A 13,562-nucleotide genomic window follows, 5' to 3' on the forward strand; every position below is an offset into this window, starting at 1 on the left:
CCTTGTGTCTGAATGGAAACTCATCAACGGTATCCGAAAAAAATTATCAACGATCATCCCACTCACGCCACAACAACTTCGACAACACAAGAAGCGCAGCGATGTCCCATCTGCGAAGAGTACGTTGAGTCGCGCAATAAAAAAGTAGAGATCATTGTCATGTGACAGGCCGTTATTGAGGAGCCGCTCATGCTGATTGCAATCTATGCTTCAAAGATACAGACTTTATACCGGTGATCGCCGATAATCTACGAGGGTACAATGGACAGTTTATCGTCGCAGCACTCAATCATCCGCGCGTCAAACAACTTCTTGCCGAAGTAGGAATGAAAATCAAATGCATCCTCAACAATTTTGAAAAGTACATGTCGTTCTCGATTGGACCTTTCAGTCACTGATGTCGCTCGAAACAGGGTTTGACTCCAAAGCTGATTTGGTAAAATAAGAAGGAATCTATCCTTTAGAATACATCGATGCCTGCTCATGCTTCGACGAAATTTCGTTGCCACCTCAAGGCGCATTTTATTCCCATCTGCACCTGTCAGAGATCATCGATGATGAATACCAATACGGGAAAAAGATAAGGAACGAATTCGCCTGCATGACTCTCGGAGATTATCACGAAGTCTATCTCAAAACAGATGTGCTCTGCTCACGGACGTGCTTGATAATTTCATACATACACGCATGGACCATTATCAGCTCGATCCACTCTGATATTTCTCCTCGCCGGGACTCTCCAGGGACGCACTTCTCAAGCAATCCGGAGTCACCTTATAACTATTTACCAATCCTGACATGTTTATGTTCACCGAGTAAATGGTACGAGGTGGAATATTCGTCTTCAGCAAAATACTCGCCGTCGCCAGCCACATATACATATCGTCGTACTATCATGCAAAGCTACACTTGTACATTCTCTACCTCGACAAACACAATCTCTATGGCTAAGCTATGTCCAAGCCCCTTGCCGTGGGAGATTTTCACTGGATTACCGGACAGCAATTCTTCGAGGAAAGACAAGCGGGATACCACGATGATTGGGAATATTTCGTTAAAGTCGATCGTGGGTATCCGCAACACCTCCACGACGCACACAAATATTATCCCTTTTGCGCTGAACAAATATTTGTCACCAACACCATGCTGTCTGAGGAACAACTACATCAGAAGAGCCGATTCGGACTCGGACACGCCAAGGTGAAAAAACTTATACCCAATCTCGCAAACAAAACCCAATACAAATTGCACGATGGACTGCTCGAAAAAGCTTTCCATGATGGACTCGCACTAGATAATGCTCAACGCACTCTCAAGTTTTGACAGTCCACATGGATGAAAAGCTACATCGACTTCAACACAGTACAACGCGCCAAAGCTCCACGGCGCTGATAAAGATTTCTTCAAACTCATGAACAATAGCGTGTTCGGAAAAACCACGGAAAATATAGGCGCCGAAAGAAAATCGAAATCGTCAATGACGTGCGACGCCGAGATGTTGGCCAACGATGCTTTCCTACACATGAAAATCTTTGACAAAAATACAAAGGGAGTCATTTCAAATTGGTAGATTAGAGAGCTGTCAGAGATCAACATTAGCATGTGGCTCTTGCAACAATTTATTTCCTTGTCTCCAATACTTATTTCATGTCAGTCATCAGGAATGAGGCATAGACTGTTACTATGTCAAGTTGTGATATATATGAACTCACATCATAAACTAGTACCATAACACTGAGCAGAGTCTAGTTTGCAATTTCTCATACCCATTTCTTGAATTCTCAAGAAGTTCTCATAACATTAATGCGTCTTTATTAACGTAATAATTATGTAGATCACACTGTCTATACAGACGGAAATGTTTCTTGACAACCTTTACCTAACTGTAACTATCATTATTTGGAGACCACCCTGGTGGCATAGTGGTTAGAGCATCCTCCCCGGATGCAGGAGTTCTATCCCCGACCAAGTCATACCAAAGTCTTCTAAAAATGGTACTGGGCGCTAAGCATTAAGAGGTTAGTGTTAGTGTTAGGACTGGTTGGCCTGGTGTCAGGATAATGTGACTGGGTGGGACATCATCCTACATGTCTGCGTCATGATGCCCCAGTGCTTGACCACTTTAAACTGCCACACTGCAGACATCGTAGCGACATGACTGGAAAATTATTAAAGCTACGTTAACAATCTGACACACACACACACACATTAAAATGATGAATCATTAAGCAGTGAGTAAAACATGTATCTCTATGGTATATATGTGTAATTAACCTTTCAAAGCAGTCAGTGCATTCATATGGATAAATGTCTTTTCTCAAATACCTAGGTGTGATTGTACCTACATATGCTCTGCCACTACATCTGTATTGTAACCATGTAAACTTTAATCATTTAACTTTTTAACCAGCTGATCTTCGAACTGCCACATCAGTCTAAAGCTATCTACAGACACTGTAATTTTGTCGTCTTCTTTCATTAACCCATTATGAAATGTATTTCTCGTCTTCGTTCGGTATAATGTTTACCTCTTTTATGGATCATTTAGATGAAAAAATGACTGGCATAATGTGACAATGGTTTGTATTTTAATGTAAATTGTATTCATTATGCAAAGGCCATCTATATTTGTCTTAGGTGACCATGGTCTTGAACCTGGTCTTTACTGAATCCTTATCATCATAAATGTGAAAACTTTTTGTTTAATTAAACTGTTTGAGATCTACTATAAGATCGTCTATTGCTGATGTGAGGTGTCCTTCACGTTGTACCGCTTGTCTCTCATGTAGTACCGCTTCATTGGGACAGATCCTGACTGGAGATTCACAGGGAGATGATCCAACTACCTTCTCGATAATGTCTAATTTTTCTCAACTTACCAGCTTTATTTCAACTTTCTTCTGAATGTGGAATGATGCAGGTCGATGAGGCTGAGTTATGGGGAATGCATTATCATCAGTGTAAGGCGTATCTGAACATCTTTAAATTTTCCGATTCCTTTAAGATATTGGTGAATCTCTTGCACAGGTCTTTAAACTTGCCTTCACTGTAGCATCCATTCTTGGAATTATTATGAAGTGCGTGCTTGTTTCATAGCTCAGTATATTATGCTGTCTTGAACCTTTCATTTGTCTCTATCTTGGCTTCAAACTTGTCAGCTATATGTAATGTGGTTACCGATCCATAAGCAAACACATTTTTATCTCTTTTCTGAAAATTAGGCTTATGTTTCAGCTTCGCAAATGCATTTTCGTACATGACATTAATGTATAAACATGTTCTAATCAGTACTTCTTTTCTTTTTCCATCTACGTCTATGCTTGTTTTAGGCTGTTATGATTTATGAGTATTAACTTTGTTTCCAGTTTTTAGGCCAAAGATTTATTCTTTATCTGAGCTCTCATACGTACTACATTTATCTTGTTGACTTTCTACTTGCTTAACTTTGTTTTCTGTCTTCAGTCTCGATCGAAAACTTTTGCAAAAGGCATTTGTTCTTCTTGTATTACATTGTTTCCCTTTTGCTGGGCACAGTCTATCTTTGTGTGGATACTCGCCACTACAATTTCTGCACCTTTGGTTTGTGACATTGGCATTCTCTCTCTCTTTTGATTTTTCTAGTTCTGTTGCTTGCCTTTCTGAGTTCCAGAGCATGAGTAAATGTAAGAAGATGTATCAGTCCATCACTTCACAAAGTGCACGAAAATACTAGTTACTTCCTCAGTAAATTGTATAAAAAAGACCCAATAACTTTTCTTTACATTTTATATATTTGGTAACTCATTCATTACACTTTCAGAAGCTGGTATTGTCTTGTCTGGCAAAATTAATTTTCCCCATTTTAATGGCAGCTACAGATGGTGTACTTTAGACTATTTCAGGCTGATTTTTTTAGCACACGGGAGCAGTCATTTTAGTTAGCAGTGTGCTTAGATCATGTACAATTTCCAAAAGTACAATATTAAAAGAAATGTCATCCATAATACATTAAAGTAGCATAGAGGTATGCCAACATTCTCTCCACTGTGCATGTTTTAAATGCAAACAACTTTACCTTACATAGGTCATTCTCTCAAAAGTACATAATAACTGGTGAGCACCCCCAAAAGTAGTATCTGGGAGGGCTGGATTTGAAAGGCAATAATAGTTTTCCTAAGGTGTTATGATTGGGTAATGTATTTGAAAAAGAAACTAAATTAGTACAAAAAATGGCACTGTAAAATTGATCCATCACAATTTAGAATCACATCCACATTACAATCCACATGATTTTCAACCCTATGAAGAAACTGCATGCCAGATCTTATTTTAATGAAGAGGAAAGTGGGCTATGACAAGACCAATCCCCCACCACCACCAAAAATGGCTGGCTATACATTTTTTTTTATAAATGTTGAACAAAGCAAGAAGAAAATGTGCAGCCTCTCAGGCACACCTAAGACCAAAACATGATCTTGAACCCAGCTACCACAAATGTATTTCTGCAATAGAATCTTTCCCTTATGCATACAACATGAAAATAAAATACTGTAAATAAAGACAGGAACATGAAGTTAAAGCATGAACGTCTCTTTAATAAAAATGTTGCCCATGACAAATCAAACAGAGCTGTTTAGTGCTACAGATATTTAATACATTTTCCAGCATGACATTGAGTTACATTTTATTAACAAAGTATTCAAAGTAAAGAACAGATACAAATGTAATCTTCTGATTGATGTCACTGTCAAATTGGACTGTATGATGCCTAATTGGTTTCCTACATGTCTTGTTCAACTGATGACACCTTTTAAAAGAGTGTACCAGCCCTAATATTTTTGAAATACTTGAGGTTATTCCATTCAAAAGGATATATCAGGATTGGATGGTAAGCCAAAATAATGTCTAAGGGTTGTTTTTAATGCATAGAGGATTACATTATGTGATTGGGATTCATTGGAAAATCAAGTCTATTGGCTGTGGGTCTTGACAAAACTTGTCTTCTGACTGGGATGTAACTTTAATGGAATAAACATTCACAACTGTGTGAAATGAACACAAGCATGCATTTCAAGCAAAAGATATATTAAGATTCTAACTAAGACATGAAACATTGTTAAAAGCCTAATCTACACAAGACCTTTTGTCTCTTTAAATCAGTGTTAGCATGACATTTTGGTCACTCTGTGAAAAAAACACATATACTGCTATAGATTAAAGTGTACAAAGTCCTAAAGATCAAAAGCTTAGAATAACAGAAAACATTTTAATCAGGTATCTAATATTTCACTAGAAAAATAAATATCTGGAGTTATTAGTTGAAAAAAGATGGATCAAGTTTACATAAATTTAAATCCGTAAGGTTCCTGATAATGTACAGGTTTTTTCAAACAATAAATCTTTGAAGAATGACATCAAATGTACGTCTTCCATATATTCCAACTGAGGCTGCTCATTCTTGTTTGCTCCTCAAAGCCCTGTTGCTGAAATGATAATGAGAGTGATGTATATTCAATGCAGTTTTGACTCACGAGTTGAAAAATTGGCTTAGTCTGTCCAGTCAACAGTAGTAATAAAAAATTATGCAAAGTATAAACCTGAAATTGAAACAGATATTTTTGTCTTCTTGAAGACTACTGAATTATTGTGCATCTTTGCATATAGTTCATAGAATCGCGCTATTCAACCAATCAACATTATTTTGAAAATAAATTCAGTGATGAAATTTGCCACTGAAATTATTCAACAGTAGATTAAATCTTCATGTAAACAACCTACACGTAAAGCATGCTGGTAACATATATAATCTAAAATATGGGGCCAGCAAAGTTGAAGCTGTTGATATATATGCTTTGCACCCCTGCATTTCTGACTCAACACCAGTGTTACACATAAGATCCCAAACACAGTGGACACTAGTATATTTATTGATAGATGGGTTTTTTATCTTTGTTTTTGAGATAAATTAATTCTGGAAAGCGGGTCAGGTTATCTGTATAACAATAATTACCCCAGTCCGCTTGGAATGTGATGACAAAGGGTAGCCACACATTGATATTTCCTAGCAACTAGTAAGACTGTAGATTTACAAACCTGACAGCCTTAACAAAGACATTCTGAGTAAGGAAGTCAATATTTTTCAGCAAGTTAAACCAATTTTCAATAGGGTGGAACAAAATATTATATACTATTATTGCAGACTTGCAAAACATGAATTTAGAAAGTTGAGAACTGTAATCTGTGACTGATATGATGGCAAGCATTATGTTCAATGACAAAGTTTGTAAACTACACTTTGACCTGAATTACTTCCAGTACAGTTTCATAAACTTTAATTTCCAAACCCAATGGAGCTCAATGGCTTCTTGCTAAATTACTTAACTTGCCATCTTTGTTTTCCCCAAGTGGCAACGGCACTCATCTCTCCTACCATGAGACATACTCAAACTGACACATGATATACAATAAATGTAATTGGTGCCTTTCCTGCTTTTTCTCCCCAAGAATTTGAATATTCCTTTTTATACTTATGTGCTGATCATTTAAACATTTTAAGGGGCTTACTGTCCTTTTCATCTTTAAAATTTTCCAACATTTGTAGAAAATGCTATATAAGCAACAACTTGATCATGCAGGTGTTTTGCATCAGAAATGAGTAAAGTGTCAGGGATACGCATGTAAAGTTAGACCTGTTACCTAATGAACTCCGCTGAATCTACTATCAACCTCAATCAAACCTGGACAAGCCCGTATACGGATTTGACTGAAATGTTCATAATTTTTGCTATTATCTAGAAAGTCTGTAACTTAGATCATTTCAGCAAGATTTATTGTCAAATCGTAAAGGTTTTATAGTTACTGTCAAATCGTAAAGGGCTGGAAGGTCTGGTTTTATAGTTACAGTCGACTCCACTTAACTGCACATCAGTTAACTGCACACTCCGGATAACTGCATGTAGTCACGCTGAACAAACTTCGGATAACTGCACTTCGCCTAAATGCAAACTCCGGATAATAGCACGATAAATGTTCTGCCCATGGTACATTATTCATTACAATTTTACTCCGGTTAACTGCACAATGTGTAGTCAGGATCAGTTATTGCCAGTCCACTGCTGTAGCGCTTCAAATAAGCCGACAATTAAGCCGGTAAATGCGACTTTGTAAATAATTGACATGTAAAGGACGCCATAGGTGGTAGAAACATGTATATTCCCGCCCACCAGGGAGCAATAGCGTGGGAACAATCATATGTTGCAATAGATGACGATCTTCAGACAGAAGGTGAAATCGACAACTCAACCATCGTTGCAGCTCTTACAGAGACAAAACAAGAAGAAAATGACGAAAGAAGTGATGACGACGCAGTAGATGACCAGGTTTCATCTAAAGTCGCTATTCAGTCACTCCAGAATTTACGCAGATTCATGGAACAGAGAGAATGTGAGCTGTTTGAACAATTTTACAAAACAGAGTCGGCAATTCACCAACTTCTTAGTAAAACTTGTGTGCAGACATCAATTGCCAATTTCTTTCGGAAATCGTCAATTTCATTGTGTTTGATTTAACAATATGACGTTAGTGCTGTTCATCGTAGACTCTTGTTTCATTTGAGTAAATGTTGAAAGAGTGGATTCTAATCATCTTTATATGTTATTCTTCACCTATATTCGTGCCGTGCTGATTTAAAGCTGTACTGTACCGTACTTCGGTTAACTGCACACTCCGTTTAACTGCAAAGTCTCGTGACGGGCCCAAGGCTGTGTAGTTAACCGGAGTCGACTGTATTGTCAAATCGTAAAGGTTGGCAGGTCTGGTTTGATAGTTTTTGTCAAATAGTAAGGGTAGGCAGGTCTAGTTTTATAGTTATTGTCAAATCGCAAGGGTTGGCAGATCTAGTTTTATAGTTATTGTCAAATTGTAAGGGTTGGATCCTCATGTTTTATAGTTATGAAACCTTCTAGAAAGAACAAGACAGATAATAGGTCAATTATCCACATCCAACATAAATATATAATGCTTAAAGAAGACCAGAAACCAATGGAAATATAGAATAATAATAAAAGTACTATTGCAGAAAACCTTATTCTGAAGTATCATCTGCGACCGTAATGCCAATATTTAAATATTGGCCTATCTTCTTGGAGCTGAATTTCCGTGACCTCGTATGCAAAATTTCCGTGCCTATTCGGTTACTTTCGGGATGTGACGTCATAGTAGCGACTCCAGCAGCCCAAGTGGGAGTTGCCAGAGTAAAAGACAATGCCGTTTTGCGTTGCTTACAGGTGTAATAGAACAATAAGAAAAGCCTGTGGACAACATTTTTTTTTCTTTTCCGAAAGATAAAGGCATAATGAAAGAATAGATACATTATTACAAATGAGTCGATTTCAAAGCAACACCACACAGCACTCTGTGCTCTTTACATTTCTCAAAGGAATGTTACAAGAGGGATCATGATAAAATGGCAGCTCAAGGATACGCAAATGTTAGCCTAGACTAAAAGTTGGCGCTGTTCCAGACATACCTTTGGACATTTTAAATCCTGGGAAAAGTGTTAAACGTGTGAGTTACGAAAATAGGCAGAAGGCCCAGTAAGTGACCACAAAATGCAACAATCAATTCACAGATCTTTTATCTACACCAGCAGTGCTAAAAACAAATCTGATAGCCTGACACCCTGGGCCCCTCTGGTTTTAGTTCCGGCCCATCCTGTATTCAAAGTGAGGTGCCCGTCAGGATTGTTGAAACAAAAATTGTTTGCCTGAGGAAACTTTGATCGCGCTGGTGAAATGAGTAAATGTATTTTCAAGATGTTGACATACATGCCTTAACATGGCACAATCTAAATCAAATCACCACTGTCCTAGGTGAAATTTAGATCTGATTTTAATCAAACGGAAGCTTTGCTAAAAATAAGATTCTAAACCTGTCGTGTTTCGAGAAAACACAATTTTCAGTAATCTTAAAAAAATTAAAAATTTAAAAAAAAACTTTTATTGTATACATGTAGTATGTATAAACGGTAATCTGTCATGATTGGAACTGATATAAAACTATCCCTTGGGCAGTTTAAATAGCAGTGATGAAAAGAAAAGAGGTCAAAGTTTCCCATTAACTGGCTGACAATAGAAACGGGGGGTGGGGAGGAGGAGACTATTGACCCAACCCCCTTGCCCAAATGTGCGAGCACCCATGGGACTTGCCTTTTCTCCCTGTGATATGCCTTATTATTCCCTCAGAACAATCTCCTTTTGCATATTCTGGTCAGCTCTGGCTAAATTGCAAAATAGCTACAGTTTTGATTTAAGTACGCAAACAATAAAGCCACTGTGACTAATGAAGTTAATCCTTATCCTTGCATTGATCTTGTGAAAAGGACTGCCCTTCGGACATACTTCAAAGAAACCATGTTCAACAGTGTGTGTATGTAAGCACCAGCAATTGATTGCCAAATAAACGATGCCTATTTTGTTGTTACTTACAATGCCATGGACTTTATTTTAACAGTTCAAATCTGCAGTCACAAGTTACCATACATGTGGCAACTGTTTTTCTCAAGTTTTATGCCCCACCTTATTTACTTAGGTTTAAGTCTTAATGCATGTAACACTGTTTGCTGAATAAAATATTTATTCTGAATTAGTTCTTTAGGGGCACATATACTGCATGGTATATTTGGTTTTATTCATTGCTGTAATTTAATCATGGTAATTAAACTTTACATATACGATAAAGGAATGTCAGGTGTTAACTGGCCGAGTTTCTTTGGCGGAAATGGAGATGCGATTTTTTTTGCAAAGAAAATTTCACAGCATTCACAGTTATCACTCATTTAAGCTAATTGGTGACAATTTTATTAATTTTTAAAAAAATATATTACTGTTGTAGTTGTTTAAAAACATCTGAAATTTACTTGAATAACGCTTAATCTTCACTTCTATTTACTGAAAAGAAAAAAAACTTGTGCATATTAATTATTTCGTCCAGGGACGGATTTAGACATGTGTGCATGTGATTTGAATTTTTTACGTAGCTTTAACATTTCTCAGTCATATCATGTCTGCAGTGTGGCAGTTTAGGGCTTGTGGAATTTCAGTCAGGGCTTGAGTTTATTTAAGTCACCAGCCCAGGGCCTGTGCCTAAAATTTCTTTTTAGCACTGACCAGTACAGTACATAAACTATTATATCAGACAGCAGATTCAACTTTTGAATGTGCAACCCAAATGTGGTCTCCTCCTGTCTGCCTTGCTGGCCATGTTTTTGTTTGTATTCGAGGACTGGCTAGTATTGCGTCACAGGACCACGGGACTGTCGTCTCAAATGCAAAACTACATGCATCATCCAATGTCAGTGGTTTCCTTGAGATCATCACCTTTAATCCACCATCATGCCAACATCTCAAAATTACATGATTTGAAATATGTTCTGAAACAGGAATATACTGAAAAAAATATAAAAAAATTAATTACATACCTTCTAGTCCGTGTAGTACGACCCTTAGGCTCATCCTCAGCATCTTTCACTGACTCTTCTTCCTCGTTTAGAATGCTGTCCAGGTTTTTACGAGTGGCACCAATGCCTGAGCGAGTTTTTGATGATCTTGTTACACGTCCAGGTGTTGGTGTCATAAATATACTGTTTTCTAGGTCACTGTTAAGTGTAAAAAAGTTGCTAATTTCACTAAATTTTATGAAAGGCATTAAAATGTGTGGATCTGAAACAAATCCAATACACTTTTACAAGCAAAAATATATAACTGTGACACATATTTGAATAACAAAATGCTGATTTTGCACATTGATAGTGTCAATGGAAAAGAAGTTATTATTCTAAAGACCAAATATAGAATTAAAAGAGAGTGTGATTTGGATTTTTAACGTAGCTTTAACAATTTTTAATTCATATCGCTACGTTGTCTGCAGTGTGACAGTTTATAGTGATGTCTAGCACTGGGACATCATGCCGCAGACATGTATCATGATGTCCCACCCAGTCACATTAACCTGACACCAGGCCAACCAGTCCTAACACTAACCTCTTAATGCTGAGCACCAAGCGAGGCAGCTGTTAGTACCATTTTTGTAAGTCTTTGGTATGACTCGGCCGAGGTTTCAAACCCACGACCTTCCGCATCTGAGGCGGACGCTCTAACCACTAGGCCACCAGAGTGGCTGAAATAAAAGAGACATTTAAATAACAAATATTTTAATTGATACTTAAATATAGAACAAATAAAGATTAAAAATGCAGAAAACATTTGTGAAACCACATCTGGTGATAAAAGAAGACAATTTTGTTTCTTTTATTTTAAGACCCTGACCATAAATATACTGCACAGAGGTTTAGTGATGAATTTTTTGTGTATTTAAATAAGGAAATACCCATAAGGTCTTTATGCAAACAAAATTGACATAAAAAGAACTGCCATTACTGACAAGCTGTAAAATCTGTACTTATATAGTGCTGGGTGTAGGCTAGAGGATGATTCTGGTAAAATAGTTGTGCCCATAACCTATCATTTTGTTCAAATACAAAGAGAACATTAAACTGACCATGTATTTTTGTATGTTCACCCATCCCACTTTCTGATAACTGAATGCTTTCATATTCTTCCAACAATAACAAATTATGTCTTTATTCTGTTCAAGGAGCAAAGTAAAAAGTTTTGGCATAGTATATTGTGCTTTTTGGTAAACTTTTGTGTCAGTTTAAAGATTATTTAAGTCTGCAATTGCATTTGAATTTATGAGATTCCCAATGAAAATTCCCAGATGAAGCATCAAGAATGGAAGGAGTTTCCATGCATTTGTAGCCCAATGACAAACAATTACTCTATGGAGATTTTTAGGCAATTGCTAATAAAAGAAAAAAAAAAAAAAAGGGGCCCCGAGTGGTCTAAAGTGCTCACCATTACGGATGACTGCCATCTCACCTCTGTCTGCGTGAGTTCGAGTCTCAGCCTCGGCTAACGTTGGTACGTGAGAAAGCCTGCCAGTAGCTTCTCGTGGGTCGGTGGTTCTTCCCGGGGTTTTCCAGGGTTCTTCCTCCACCACTTATACTGGCCGCCATGTATAGCCTATCTTGTGCTGAAAAATGGCGTTAAACCCTACAATAACAACAACAACAATAAAAGAAACATTTTGTATTTCATCTTTTAAAAGTAATGATGTGCCAATTAAGCAACAAACACTGCAGTCCCAAAACCTATGCCTCGATTTGGCACATTCAATGTCAATGTTATCAATTCACCCTTTTTACAGATATAACCTCTCCCCCCTGCTAAATTCCCCAAAAATGCAGTCCTAATCTGGCTGACGACTACTGATGTAAGGGGAGACAAATCTTAACAAACCTATCATCCAGTATGTCCGTAGCTTTGCGTGTCTTCTTGGATGGGGATGCTGTAGCTGATGACCTTGATGCTGCTTTGGTGGATTTGGCTGCTGCAAATAAAACAAAAAGCTAATATGTACACAAAACAAAAACATGTATAGTTACACAAAATCTGTCAATAGTGGCCAACCATGGGAAAGGCTAACTGGCCTTTATACACAGGTGACTTCTGTATGCAGGCTTGCTTTTCAAATTTGGATTCTGAAATACCATTATTATTGTTATCAACAGATTTAGTTTATTGCACTATTCGCCAAAATCATAAAATATATGAATATTTTGTTCTCTGCCGAACGTATGTAGCATTGTTCATTTAATCAGTTCTAAAAATTAAATCATCACCGACTCTTAAATAAATCACTGATCTTAATTTATTTTGTGCACCATGACAAAAAAATAACTTCACTACTAATTGACAACTTACATGTGACTGAAAAACAGAATACTGACTCTTTACTCAGCCGTCTTGTAATGGTCGGGCTGGGAAACACTGTTCACAATTCAAAAACAATATTGGGACTAACAAGTTGCCCAACTCGCTAATCTCAATAGACAGCCTATGGGAGAAGTCTGTAATGAACAGGGAATAAAAAGAGACCCTGTATGGTTATTTTTAGTAACACATGGACTCTTTACACAATTTTGTATACAAGTTCTTAAATACTGGATGACTCCTGGCCTTGATGAAAAGGGATGTAATTTGTATCTCTTCTCGAAGATAAACGTTTTACCTCAGAGATATTTCTAATTTACAGGCAAATAGATGAAGATATCTGAATATACCTGTCAAACTGGCTCAAAAGACGACTCCCATTTCTGCTACAGCAGCATGCTTACTTTTCCTACCATTGCAAATATCTTCTACAATCTCCCCTAATGATAAAACCAGCTTGCCTTCGAATTTGACACATTGACACTTTTGAGTCACACTTACAATGTGACTAGAGTATGGTGAGTACAAGTGATTTGACTTAATAAAATGGCGGTTTTTTCATGAAACAAACGGTTAGTTGGCATACACTGAGCAGTCACAATGGAAATGCAACAGTAACTACTTAAAGCAGTGAGAAGCCATAACTGTGCTAAGAAACACCTGGCTGTTGACCACAAAAAGCAGGCAGCCCCTGTATACCTACCCTTTATAAAAGAAATTTGCCACGGAGGAATGTGAATGGCCACTGAGATT

General features: G+C 37.3%; 1 protein-coding gene across 1 annotated transcript in view; it reads right to left on the bottom strand.

The window, feature by feature from the left end:
* Positions 1 to 4,553: 4,553 nt before the first annotated feature.
* Positions 4,554 to 13,562, bottom strand: part of LOC149795646 (condensin complex subunit 3-like) — an 88,100-nt gene continuing 79,091 nt past the window's right edge. The window contains exons 19-21 of the mRNA XM_089965472.1: positions 12,336 to 12,426; positions 10,457 to 10,633; positions 4,554 to 5,462 (exon numbers count right to left, since the gene is read on the bottom strand). Coding sequence (XP_089821598.1) covers positions 5,432 to 5,462; positions 10,457 to 10,633; positions 12,336 to 12,426 — 299 coding nt within the window. The 3' untranslated portion in view covers positions 4,554 to 5,431. The remainder of the gene's footprint in view (positions 5,463 to 10,456; positions 10,634 to 12,335; positions 12,427 to 13,562) is intronic.

The sequence above is a fragment of the Sinohyriopsis cumingii genome, chromosome 7 (genome assembly GCF_028554795.1).
Source record: "Sinohyriopsis cumingii isolate HCF-2022 chromosome 7, ASM2855479v2, whole genome shotgun sequence".
Classification (NCBI taxonomy): domain Eukaryota; kingdom Metazoa; phylum Mollusca; class Bivalvia; order Unionida; family Unionidae; genus Sinohyriopsis; species Sinohyriopsis cumingii.